At 35.7% G+C, this 12,628-nt stretch overlaps 3 protein-coding genes across 26 annotated transcripts; all 3 read right to left on the bottom strand.

Annotated features, from left to right (window-relative positions):
- Nucleotides 1-959: 959 nt before the first annotated feature.
- On the bottom strand, nucleotides 960-3,035 carry LOC130981672 (1-aminocyclopropane-1-carboxylate oxidase homolog 1-like). The gene is made up of 3 exons (XM_057905305.1): nucleotides 2,221-3,035; nucleotides 1,539-1,860; nucleotides 960-1,222 (listed from the first exon to the last, which is right to left on the bottom strand). Exons 1-3 carry the CDS (start codon nucleotides 2,736-2,738, stop codon nucleotides 968-970), a joined length of 1,095 nt encoding a protein of 364 aa, XP_057761288.1. The 5' UTR covers nucleotides 2,739-3,035; the 3' UTR covers nucleotides 960-967.
- A 1,122-nt stretch (nucleotides 3,036-4,157) lies between these two features.
- LOC130981671 (1-aminocyclopropane-1-carboxylate oxidase homolog 1-like) lies at nucleotides 4,158-6,044 on the bottom strand. Its single transcript, XM_057905304.1, has 3 exons — nucleotides 5,445-6,044; nucleotides 4,699-5,020; nucleotides 4,158-4,625 (listed from the first exon to the last, which is right to left on the bottom strand). The coding sequence occupies exons 1-3, from the start codon at nucleotides 6,041-6,043 to the stop codon at nucleotides 4,362-4,364; spliced, it is 1,185 nt and encodes a 394-aa protein (XP_057761287.1). The 5' UTR covers nucleotide 6,044; the 3' UTR covers nucleotides 4,158-4,361.
- A 1,624-nt stretch (nucleotides 6,045-7,668) lies between these two features.
- On the bottom strand, nucleotides 7,669-11,837 carry LOC130981687 (uncharacterized). 24 transcript variants are annotated; one of them, XR_009086999.1, is made up of 9 exons: nucleotides 11,437-11,837; nucleotides 10,906-11,014; nucleotides 10,739-10,780; nucleotides 10,594-10,656; nucleotides 10,246-10,373; nucleotides 9,715-9,810; nucleotides 9,374-9,418; nucleotides 8,110-8,554; nucleotides 7,669-7,972 (listed from the first exon to the last, which is right to left on the bottom strand). XR_009086999.1 is itself a non-coding variant. In XM_057905328.1 (5 exons), the coding sequence occupies exons 2-5, from the start codon at nucleotides 9,747-9,749 to the stop codon at nucleotides 7,904-7,906; spliced, it is 318 nt and encodes a 105-aa protein (XP_057761311.1). In that variant the 5' UTR covers nucleotides 9,750-10,373; nucleotides 10,594-10,674; the 3' UTR covers nucleotides 7,669-7,903. The 24 variants fall into 24 exon arrangements, 1 of the variants encoding a protein (XP_057761311.1); XR_009087002.1 differs by having other exon boundaries at nucleotides 8,110-8,278; XR_009086996.1 differs by having other exon boundaries at nucleotides 10,286-10,373.
- Between the last annotated feature and the right edge of the window lie 791 nt (nucleotides 11,838-12,628).

The raw sequence follows: 12,628 nt of genomic DNA, 5'->3' as shown, positions 1-12,628 counted from the left end.
AGTGGCCCAAATATGGATTTGTCTGGAATTTTTTCGTTTGTTTCCTCTGTTTTTGATTATTTATTTATTTATTTATTTATTATTATTATTATTATTTTGGTATTGTCTGGAAGTATTTGATTTTTCATTTCAACATTTTTGGAGCTATTATAGTTTTATTTTCTAAAATCAATATTAATTGATGTCGTAAAAGCGAGCGTATGTTTTTTTTTCCAAAGACAGTAAATTATTTTATTTCAAATGAAAGAAAATATTTTGTTCAAATTAAGGACTACACAAAAGAAAGTGGGATTCTCCCATCCTTGGCTTAAACATTAGCGAGACACAATAAAAAAATGAAACTAAGAAGAAAGCAAAACAAGAATTAAGTTGGAACTTTAGTGGATAAATTTACAAGTTTTTTATTTTGTTTGATAGCGATTGCCAAAAATTCTTCAGTGCAGATGTTTGCAGCTTTAGAAAGCCACACTCAAACTTATGATCTATTAATACCATTCAATAGCATCATGGTAATAATATATATGCTTATTCAGGAGACATTTTAAAAAAAAAAAATAGTATAACTATAATATAATGAAAACAAGACCAGTGCTTAATATCATTCAGATGCAGGTGCATGATGCTTAATATCTATCTGTGTAACTGAAAATGGTAAAGACCTGAATTTCCATCAAGTGCTTTGTCATAAAAGTATGCTCTGTAATCCTGCAATAACGTTTCCCCATCAAGAGAGAAGGATTATCTTGAGACAATAGCTCCCTTATGGGGGCATAGATTCTTGTTGATGGAGACTGGAGATAGAGTGATCATGAGTGATGAACATTGCTATTTCTAACAAGTATACTACTCTGGACAACATACATTCATCTCTAAGTAGCTTTAGAAATGTGAATATGATGTGTTGATATAGCAAGTGTTTGAGCCCTATATTATGTTCTTTAAAACCATATTTTGTGATATCTTTTTTTTACCTTTGCAACAAAAAATGATCAAGAGCAGAATTGCCACCAAGTCCCTTGTTATAGTAATAAGCATTAAAATCTTGTAACAATGTATCCCTATAGAGAGGGGGGTTATCTTGTGAAAGTAACTCCTTGATGGGGCCATATATTCTTTGTGATGGGTTATCAAGAGTGAAGAAGCATGCAACTGATACCCTTGGCCCTCTATGGTTTGCCACAACACGGTGCTCCACGCTTTTCAATTTGTCATTAGATATCAGCTGCAAATGGTAACATAAATTAAGATTATTACATGATATATGATTCTGCTCTAATTACATTATAAATTATGCATCTATTGGAAAGGATTCACATGTCATAAACGGTAGTCCAGTGCTTAAACATCCTGTCAAAAAAGTGTAATGTAGGTGCCTGAACTTAATAATTGTATCGATGGCTGATTCCACGGAAGATTCACACGTCATATAGAGAACAAAAAATTGAGATTTAAAATGATCAAATATAGGGTTGAAATGAAATATCATGTCTCTATAAAAACTGAAAGATTTTAATAGATTAGAAAAATAGTGGACTCACTTGCAGCATATCTCCAATGTTAACTACCAAAGCAGCATGAACAGGGGGAACATTGATCCACTGATTTTGCCACAAAACTTGTAGGCCACCAATGTGATCTTGGAGCAGAATTGTGAGAAAGCCAGGATCTGAGTGTTTGGTAGTGCCAAGAGTGAGTTCAGGCTGAGGACATGGTGGATAATAGTGACACAGAATTGAATGCCCTTTTGCACAATCTATGCTTTCAAGATATTCAGGGTTCAGTCCAAGTGCTTCTGATAACAATCCAAATAAAAGGCTCCCCAATACCTTAATCTGCCATGAGTACTCCATTATTGCATCCCTGCAAATCAGTTTTGTTTCATAGCTAAACTATACAGCATAAGTACCCAAAATTTTGGTTCCCTCTAAATCAAACCACATTTTCCTAAATCATATTAGTTCACATCCCACAACTTTCTACTTATATCCTCCCTTGGTTCCTCACAATATCTCTGATCTATTATTGGCCAATGAGTAGCTGCATATAAGATCCCCTCCGACCAAAGTGTCGCTATAGCCAAGGTAGCTAGATATTATAATCTTCTAATCAAGTATATGCAACTCGAGTATCGAGAATAAAAATAGTTTCCATAAGTAAATACATAATCTTGATAAATTAATTGCAAAATGTTATTCTGAATATAAAAGTTATATTACGAACCTACAAACCAAATGCAATTCCTGAGGATGAAGAGGATCAGGACCCATAACACAGAACAGTGTGTCTCTCCAATTAGCATATCTCGTTCGATACAAATCAAAGTTGCTACCATACTTCACCTTCTTCATCTTATCCCTCGTGTAATACTCTCCCTTCACCTCCTGTGGCAACTCGTGGAACTCACGCGCCGCAGTCAGCGTTTCTTCCAGCACCTTCAATGGCACCCCATGATTCACCACTTGGAACAGCCCCACCGTCTCCGCCGCCTCTCGAACTGCGGCAACCACTTTGGAACGGTCTCCGGAGACACCCTTGAGGTCGATGACCGGAATCGTGAACTGGGACGGAGTCTGGTTGTCGGCGGCGAGTTCTTCCGGAGGGCGGATGAAGATTTGTGGGAGTTTGGTGATGCCAGAGTCAACGAGGCCCTTGACGCCAGCTTTGGATTCATCGAAGGACTTCAGTTGCTGGAGACGATTGTAAGATGTTGAAACTCCGCCGGTGCCGGCGACAGACATTGTTGGAGAGTGCAAAATGCTTCTAATCTTAAAAAGATTTTATTTTATGAGAAAATAGCTTTTGAGAAGAGATGATATTTTGGACTTCTAAAATAATTTCAATGTCATAAAGTCCAATTTCTCTACATAGTCCTTTTCTTTCTCCGCATCCTTCTTGAATTTGGAGGCACCATCTTTGGAGTTGTTAGTCACAATTGGCTTAACAGGATCAGCAATATCACCAATCACATATCACCATAATTTACGTCCTTTAAGAAATCCTAGCATAGCTTCAACTCAATGTGCATAGTTGGAGCCATTAAGGATAACAAAGATAGGCTGAAAAACATCTAGTTTTTCCATAGTAATAGAAGAAATAGCAAAGGGAAAAAGAAAACTGCAAATTCGGGGCAGAAAACGAGAAAACGGAGCGCAGAATCGGAAAGAACTCACCAAAAAACCTTAGGGAGGGTCTCACTTGTTCGCCACGTCAGTGCCACGTCAGCAAACAATGACACGTGGCGGCACCTGAAAGGAGGGAGAGAGACACACTGGCAGCGCGGTGGAAACGCGGGTCGGGTCAGGCGTTTGCAGGTCGGCCAAGGATAGCTTTATTGCAACAAGTGGCAGCGGATCTACACCAAGATCAACGGCTGCTGAAAGACTAGAGGGCGAGGAAGGCTCGCGTCGCGACACGTGGGAGCGTGAGAATCGTCCGATTGGAGCCGAGATCCAACGACTGCTGAACCTTCTGAAGGAGAAACAATGGAGGCGGGCAGCAAGATTCCAGCGGCGCGTGACGGCGCGTCTGGTGGCTGATGACAGCGATCTTGGCGGCGTTGGAAAGCTGACAAAGAGAGGAACACGATGATGCCGGAGGTGACGAACCAAAGTGTCGAAAACAGATCGAAAAACGAAAGGAAACAGACACGGTCGGATGAGAAAAAACTATGAACAAAAACTCATTGAAAAAAAAAATCTTAGCCTCTTGATACCATGTTAGAAACAAAAGATTGAGAGAGTGATCTGAAAAGTGTATTATTGAGTGTGATAAAAGGTACAATATACAAGGAGTATTTAGAAGTACTAAATAAATCAAAATAATAAAGACATAGAATCCTACGATTAATGTACAGATATACTATATAAATATAGACGATACTAATTGATCTAAATTGATTATAATGATTCTAACAAATTTCAATGTCATAAAATTAACCAAATTTAGGTGTTTGAAGACCAAAATATATTTTTATTTTAAAATTAATTTTGTCAAAATTAAATTGAGTTCAATGAAGATATGATTTAATTTCTATCTAGTTATGCCAGAGTGAATAGTACGTACTTTTCTTCAGTTACTTTCATATCCTTCTTAAAATGAGCGTTTTTTATTATTGATATCCTTGTTAAATTCATCATTTTCTCAAACATAAAAAAAAATTACTCAAAATAGTGAATAGTCATTATTCTAGTGGTAGTAAAATTTCATAATTTTAGTCACGACAACTCATCTTTCAACTACAAAATATGACCCAAATTCTCCTTTGTATGTCAAAATTTAACATGCATAATTTTATTTATGTCCCAAGTTAGGAGCTATTTATGAGTATGAAGTATTGATCTAAGTGGAATTCCATGCCATAATTAACCCATTAACTTAAAATGGGAAAGAGCTGAATTGCCATGGTCGAGCAGGCCCTTGCTATCATAGTAAGCAATGAAGTCTTTGAGTGATGTATCCGTATACACTGGAGGGTTATCCTCGGACAAGAGTTCCTTGATGGGGCCATACATTCTTCTTGTTTGGTGAAGATGAAGAGTGAAAAAGCATGCCACTGATACTCTTGGCCCTACATGATTTGCAAGTACACGGTGCTCCACACTCTTGAATTTGTCGTTGGACATTAGCTGTAGTATGTATCATATTATAGCACTAGTCTAATCATGCATTTTCAACTCAATTTAAAAGAATTGGACTTACTTGTAGCAAATCTCCAATGTTGACTACTATAGCTCCATGAAGAGGAGGCACATCAATCCAACCATTTTGGGTCAAAACTTGGAGGCCACCAATGTGATCTTGAAGCAGAAGAGTTAGGAAATCGGGATCAGAGTGTCTGGTAGTTCCCATGGTGAGTTCTGGCTCAGGACATGGTGGGTAATAATGGTATAAAATTGAGTGCCCTTTTGCACAATCCAAGCTTGCAAGATGCTCAGGCTTAAGTCCAAGTGCTTCTGATAGCAATTCAAATAACACCTTCCCCAAACCCTTCACTTGCCTTGAATATTCCATTGTCACTTCCCTGCAAATTAAACTACGTAGTTATGTACTCTGAATTAAGATTGATGTTACGTAACTAATTTTTTTAACCAACATCAGCTAACGTTTTTAAATCATTTTATTTATAAATTTTAAATTATAAATTTAAATATTAAATTTCTTAAGGTTAACTAACTAAAAGTTAGTTTATAACCAATCTGAATTGGTCGAGTAGTCAGATTACTTATCCGCTTAAACAAGTGTTGAGAATTTGAATTAAATCTCATTTTGTGCATACAACAAACTATGCCAATAAAAACCTTTAATTAGACTCCAAATTCACAACGAATTATACTTAACCTCATACCATACCATGGAAACAAAAAAAAAAGTTAGTTTACCAACTTTTGAGTGAATTAATTACTAATTAAATCCATAGGATACAAGATTAATCAGTAATTACCTACCTGCATGGGGGAGGCAGTTCTTGAGGATCAAGGGGTTCAGGGCCCATAACACAGAACAGTGTGTCTCTCCAATTAGCATACTTTGATTGATACAAATCAAAGTTGCTAACATACTTCACTTTCTTCATCATCTCCCTTGTGTAGTACTCTCCTTTCACCTCCTGTGCCAGCTCGTGAAACTCACGCGCTGCTGTCAGCGTCTCTTCCAGAAGCTTCACGGGGATCCCGTGATTCACCACCTGGAAAAACCCCACCGTCTCCGCCGCATGTCTGACGCCCGCCACTACTCCGGCGCGGTCTCCGGAGATATCCTTGAGGTCGATGACTGGGATCCTGAACTGGGTCGGTGTCGGTTCTCCCGGAGATGGGTCGCCGGCGGTAAGCTCTTCCGGGGAGCGAATGAAGATTTGTGGGAGTTTGGTGATGCCGGAGTCAACGAGGCCTTTGACTCCGGCTTTAGATTCGTCAAAAGCCTTCAATCGTCTCAAGCGATCGTTGATTGCGGGATTTCCGGCCCCGGCGACAATCATTGTGGTTGTGACACTGTGACAATGATGAGTGTTACAAGATTGACCTTTATCTCTCTCTGGTCTCTGCATCAAGTAACAATTTTTTTTTATATTGGCATATCGCACGTGCTAATGCTGGCCAAGGTTGTAATTAGCCTCACCTCTCACGTGATGTAAGGTGTTGGTAAATTGAATTATATGTTAGTTGAAACCAGGGTTCAATTTCAAATCTATTGCCACATCGTTCGCAGAATTTGTAGATTTTATATTCTTTTCTTGAGTATTGTTGCAACTATTTTTTCTCCATAAAAGTGGCATTTGAATAATGCGAACATTCATATGGCAGTTGTATAACATAGGAGTGATTTTTTATTGAGAAAAAAAATAAAAATTGGTTATGGAATTCAGTGTTTAATGAATTATATACTTCACTAAGCTATATTATCACAGCAAATAGCTCCAAATTAGTAACTTTTAATTAATTTAACAACAAACTAAATTCTCCCAATCAACTTGATTAACTTTACGTTAATATGGGATGCCCTACATGCTTGTGCACGAGACTACTGTATATGACATGAAAAGATTGTAAAACTCTATGAGACACGGAAATTTTTAATTGAAAATTTTTTTTTTGCAGAAATAGAGATGGGGCAAAATTCTCCTGAAGCAGGCGCTCGAGCTAGCAGGAATTTCATCTCGTCCCACTAATTTTTGAAATTTATAAATTTACTTAATTGTCTTTAATCGTTTATATCTCATATATGGGAGAGAGAAAGAGAGACCAAAATTTTTTAATTCTCATTTGCATAGCCCTTCTTCAATTCATAGATCCTTAGCATTGTCCATACTCTATCCAACTTCTCTGCAGCCTCGCCACTCTCCCATCTCACCGCATTGTCACTCCTCACCGTTTTATCACCTTCTCCACGTCGTTCTCTATATTCGTTGCGTTCCTTTCCACAACTCTATCGTCGTGTTCATTCTTCTCTCTACTACCGTGTCTCCCACCTCATCCACTGCTCAGTGTTCTAGTTTGTCGTCGTGTTCATTCTTCTCTCTACTACCGTGTCTCCCACCTCATCCACTGCTCAGTGTTTTAGTTTGTCGTGGCGTCCCTCACTGTGTCATTTTAAAAGAAGTCATCATCTTATCGTTTAGACTTTTTGTATAAAATCTTACTAATTTTGTATAAGATGGATACTTTCAACTCTATTCCTATGAAAATTAATAATTAGTCAGAATTATTAGAGAGATGAAGAATGAAGTCCCAGCAGGAAATAGGACCCTATAAAAAATGAAAATGGAGAACAATATTCTCCTACAGCAGACAATGAAAATGGGGATATGAAGCAAATCTGAGGACGAGAATGGAGAGTAGAGGGGCATCTCTCACTCCATTCTATCCAGTTGACATCCCTAACACAACTAGAAAATGGATTAATACAAACAGATTTAGTCTTTATTAAAGAAGATTTTTCGTTACCGACGAAACTACCGACGAATTTTTACTAGTTACCAACAGATTTTCCCTCTGTAAATTCTCCATCAATTTCCCTAAGATGCCGAACTTTTTAACGGATTTTTCATCTGTAATTACAGATAGATTTTCAGACAGAAAATCCGTCTGTAAATCCGTCAGTAAGATAAAATAGAATTTTTTTTAGATTTTTTCATTGCAAAATAAACTTGTTTTCATACAAAATAAATATAAATTTAAGAAATGCAAATTTTTATTGATGGTACAAATAGAAAAACACACCAGTGAGTACAAAGCGCTTTCTTTATAATAAGAAGCAATTATTTCCATGCAATAATACAATCTGAATACATTAGATGACAAGTAACTACTAGTGGACTCATCGGAATTCAATATCCTAATTTATGGATAGCTTCATTCTTTCTTGAGTTTCTTAGTAATGGTGGCAATATACTTGCTTCTTGAGATTCTTAGTCCATCAAAATTATTCGCTGCTTTCCACTTTCTAAGCAGAGGATGTCTACCTTACTATATCCGATCTACACTTCAACAACAAATAAGGCAATTATTAGAAAAAAGAACTAAAAAGAAGTTGTTATCACTGCAGTTACTTTTGATTAAATTTCAAGTATCTGCCTGCAACAATTTTCAAGATGAAACTAAGATGAGTGCTTACCATTGCAGTTACTTTTGATTCAAGAAAGATCAATGGCCATGATTTAAGCTCAGTTTCTTCAATCGGAGGTGCTGGTGGATTCCAAAGTATGAAATAAGGAAGAAGCGCATATGCACCGCCAAAACATGAAAGTAAAAGAAAGGGCCAAACAGGAACTTTGCTTTTTGAGCTGTAGAACATCATAGTCAACATTGCAAGGGCATGCAAAGTAATAACTGAATTAACATTGCAATTAGAGTGCAATTAACATTAACAAACCATATTAATTTTTTAGGGAATATCAGATTCAGAGTGAAATACTTCCTTCCTGTAGGAAGTAGCACATGCTATAGGCTAAGGGCCACAAACCCATTATGTACCACAATGACACAAGCACTTCATTCATTCTGAAACCATCATCTCCTTTCAAATTCAGAAGCTTTCGCAGGAAATACATGTCCCTTGACTAATACAGGGGCGGGGGAAGAATTAATCCAAAAAATTAATACAAAACAAAAAGATATGAAAATGGATGACATTAGGGAATAATAATTTAATTTTCATGTATTACATCTAATCAGATCTCACAGATAAATTAAAAAAAGAAAAAAGAAAAACAGTTCATTTTCACACCAAATATCTCAAAAAGAAGTTGCTTTTAACTATATAAAACACCTAATTAGATGTCAGTTTAAAAAATAATTTTACACCCACATTAGTATTCTCTTATTCTATCAAATCCAATCTTTTACCCAAACCATTCAAGTAGCAAGCATGAACACAACTACTTTTACAAATGTAGCAAAACATGACTGAATATCTGATTATAGTTTCTACATATTAGCAAAGTAAAGGAGTTGTTACCTGCAGAAATTAGCTGAGAAATTATTGATGGGATTATGCATTCATAATAAATTAATAGCAGTATCACTGAATTCAAAACATTGAAACTGATGGCAGCTTATGATATACTTTACGCTTTTCAGACTTAAATACTTGATCTTGGTAAACTTCAATATTGAAGAATAGATAATTTTTTTCCCACATCAAAGCTTGTCTAACATTGACATTCAATTCAAACTTTCTTTTTAATGAAAGAACAATCTCTTTGAAAGACAGAGAAGCTTTTATTGTCCTATCCATTTCTTTGCACCAAGTTTATCAGCTATATGTGTATATTGCCATGTTCACAGCATTTCAAAATTTGCAAGACTATAACCCTCAATTATGGATCAGTTACGGATCCCTGTAGCTGTTAATTCAAATATATAAAAATGTTTCGTACCAGACTAAGAGCTGTGGTCCCAAGAAGCAGCAAATATAGTTTACCCTGAAATTAATAAAATATTAGAATTCCTATTGGCTGGCAATATTAAGTATCAATCTATATCACCATTTCTGCCTTTTGGGTTCAATGGATAAAGCAAAATCACTATATAATAAGAACATCAGGGATGGTTTTTTATTAGAAACCGTTAAACTATCAAAGACTGGATTCATCAGTATAGTCACAACCATTTTAGCATAAACCTCAACTAGATGAAGATTAGAAGCACGGCTGAGAAGAGAAAATGAACATGAATCAACATGGTTCCAGAGAAAATGAACATGAGTTCCAGATGCTACCAGAATGTCAACATGGTTCCAGAGAAAATGAACATAAATCAACGTTCCAATGCTGGCTAAGAAAATAGCAGCAAAAAGATTGCGAATAGGTTCAATCTGCAGAGAAAGTGAACATGTCAGATTCCTGCTATAAAATACTTTTTACCACCAAGCATTCCAGTTAAGAAACTAGGTTCATGAAATAATCAACAAATTTGTAAATGACAGAAAAATGAGAACCAAATTGTAAACAATGGCTTTCCAGAAGGAATTTCTACAAATATTGGATCTTATTAAATGACCAATGAAATGTGCATGGATCTTATTAAATAGCAATACATTACACAAAGCTACATCAAGCATGTAACAATCAACTGCTATTTAAATGGGATAATTCCTTCTTGGTGTTTATCTTTGTCGCTTTTGAAACATTTAGACCTTTCACGTAACCAATTCACATGAAATCTAAGTGCAATCTCATTTTATTCCTTGCTGTACTTAAAATTATGCGGCAACAAAATTCATGGAGATATTCCAAAGTCGGTTTTCGACCTTGTGAACTTAAACTGAATTATGTTTGTCATCAGATAACCTGACAAACTTCAAAGATAAACTGACACCAGAACTTGCTTGCTCAGAAGTTTGGTTTCTAGGGATACACCTTCTCTAAGAGAAGCAACCTGCCAAAATTAAAATGAAGAGGGACACGAAAAATCAGCAAAGGCAGCACAAGGAGTAAAGCAGTTTCTATTGGTAAGTATTAAGCAAATGAAAAATCAAACTCAGATATACATGAATATAAACAATGGTATTATACATTAATTTTGTTAGGTTTCAAAGCTCAGTTGATATCTTTTTTTTTTGGTTTGTAAAAAGGAGAAGAGGAGGGGGAACCCTCACCTGTTTATCAAGCTCCCTAGCTCTGGCCTCCACTTCTTGGCGTTTTTCCTCTACAACTCTTAACTGTCAATATAATCAAGCAAATATGTTAAATATCACATAATTTGAGTTTAAAATCAACTTTGTTAGGCCAGAAGAGTGCCACCTTTTCTAATATAACCTCATTCTCCTCTTGTAGCATATCCAGCTGCAAAATAAAAGATGAATCAGCTTCAAAGCACATACTTTATGAATGACCAAATCAGCACCAGTATAAAGATTATAAGATTCAATTTTTTGGAGACAGAAAAGTTGATGCATTCAAATATATACTTCATCATGGAGTGCAGAGGTATTACTGCTGCCGCAGAGCGAACCGAAACTGCCGGTCTTCCAGCTGAGGTCGACCGCACCAAAAGAGTATGCTCTGCAAAATTCCGACCTAGCTAAATGAAAAGCACCAAAATCATATTAGCACAAGAAGAACGAGGTGAATAACAATTGAATCGGATCCATAATTTTAACATTTAGATCACACTCAATCACTATCAATGGCGCCAAACCAAGATAGATATATGGTTGGCTAAGAAAACCAATAAGAAACTTAAAAACCGTCCATCTAATGGAAATTAATTATAACTTAGACTTATAAACAAAATCAATAACAACGAGCGAATATTCATATATTCATCTAATGGAATCAGAGGATTGGAGTTCCTTCACAGAAAGCTTGTCATCTCTGTCTCTGTAATAAAACCCTAAATTGTTTTGAGAAGATAGAGACTGAAAAGAAAAATTGATAAACCTAAAATTGGCACAGAAAAATGGAGCCCTAAGCAACAGAATCATAAAATCAAAGTATACCTCTTTATAGCCGTGGGGTGTTGTCCGGGGGAGCCTGGTGGTTACTCCGAGGAGAATCTCACGAATGACGATGTTGGACACGGTGGCGAAGAGGTGGAAGAAAAACGCCGATGGTGGCCAAAGGAGGAGGAGAAGCGCGTGGGGACAAAGGGGAGGCTCCGAGAGCGAAATTGGCGGAGGTGTATGAAGCGAAGGGGTAGGAAAAGGAGCACGAGGAGGACACCGTCTGGTTTCTGGAGGAAGGGGAAGCCACGGCGGCCATTGTTGAATTTATTCGAATTGGATGTGACTGAAACTCGTGCGATGAGGAGAGCGACGCAAGCGGCGGCGGCAGCGGCCGAAGAAGAAGCTCGTGGAAGGAGAGGGGAAGAAGCTCCTTTTAGTTGAGTGGAGTGTGAGTGGAGCTCGAAAGAGAAGGGAAAGAATTATGTTTAATCTAATATTTTTTGACGGAAAAATTTTAAATTTAATAATTTAATAAAATGCAGTGTTTTGTTTATTTAATTATAGATAAATTTTTTGTTTGTAATTATTTTTTACGAAAAAAATTAATTTTTATGATAGAATTATAGATGAATTTTTTTTGTTTGTAATTTATGTTAATTTATTTTTTTTACAAAAAATTCCTCTAAAATTCTATCTATATATTTGTGGGATAAAATCTATCAAAAATATCCGTCTGTAATAACTAATTTTCTAATAGTGAATAAAAATATGTCTTGCAACTCACATGTTCTTCTTTTTGTTTTCATTATATTATATTATACTTTTTCGGAAAAAAAAATATTGTATAATATTAAAAGATTTTAAATATTTTTAAAATATTAATATTTTAATAATTTTAATTATTAATTTTTATTATAAAAAATATATATAATATATTAATTAAAATCAACAATTAAAATAAGTGAAATATGAGTGTTTCAAAAATATTTCAACTTTTTTCTCATTATTACCATAATGCTTTTGAGTGAGATTAAAGATAAAATATAAGGTACATGTCAAAGTTTAAAGATATGCTTACGTGGCAAAATATAAATCATACATTCTAAAGCCACACTTTTCACTTAAAACTGTAATTCTTCACAAAGAAAAGCGTCACCTAATGGAAAAAAGTAAATTAGAAGATTTAAGAGAAGAAATAATTAAATTATCAAAATTAATAGATCAAAAATTAATGATTTTAACCAAT

The sequence above is a fragment of the Arachis stenosperma genome, chromosome 5, assembly GCF_014773155.1.
Source record: "Arachis stenosperma cultivar V10309 chromosome 5, arast.V10309.gnm1.PFL2, whole genome shotgun sequence".
NCBI lineage: Eukaryota > Viridiplantae > Streptophyta > Magnoliopsida > Fabales > Fabaceae > Arachis > Arachis stenosperma.
The sequence above is the reverse complement of the archived record's forward strand: the minus strand, read 5'-3'. Positions and strand labels throughout refer to the sequence as shown.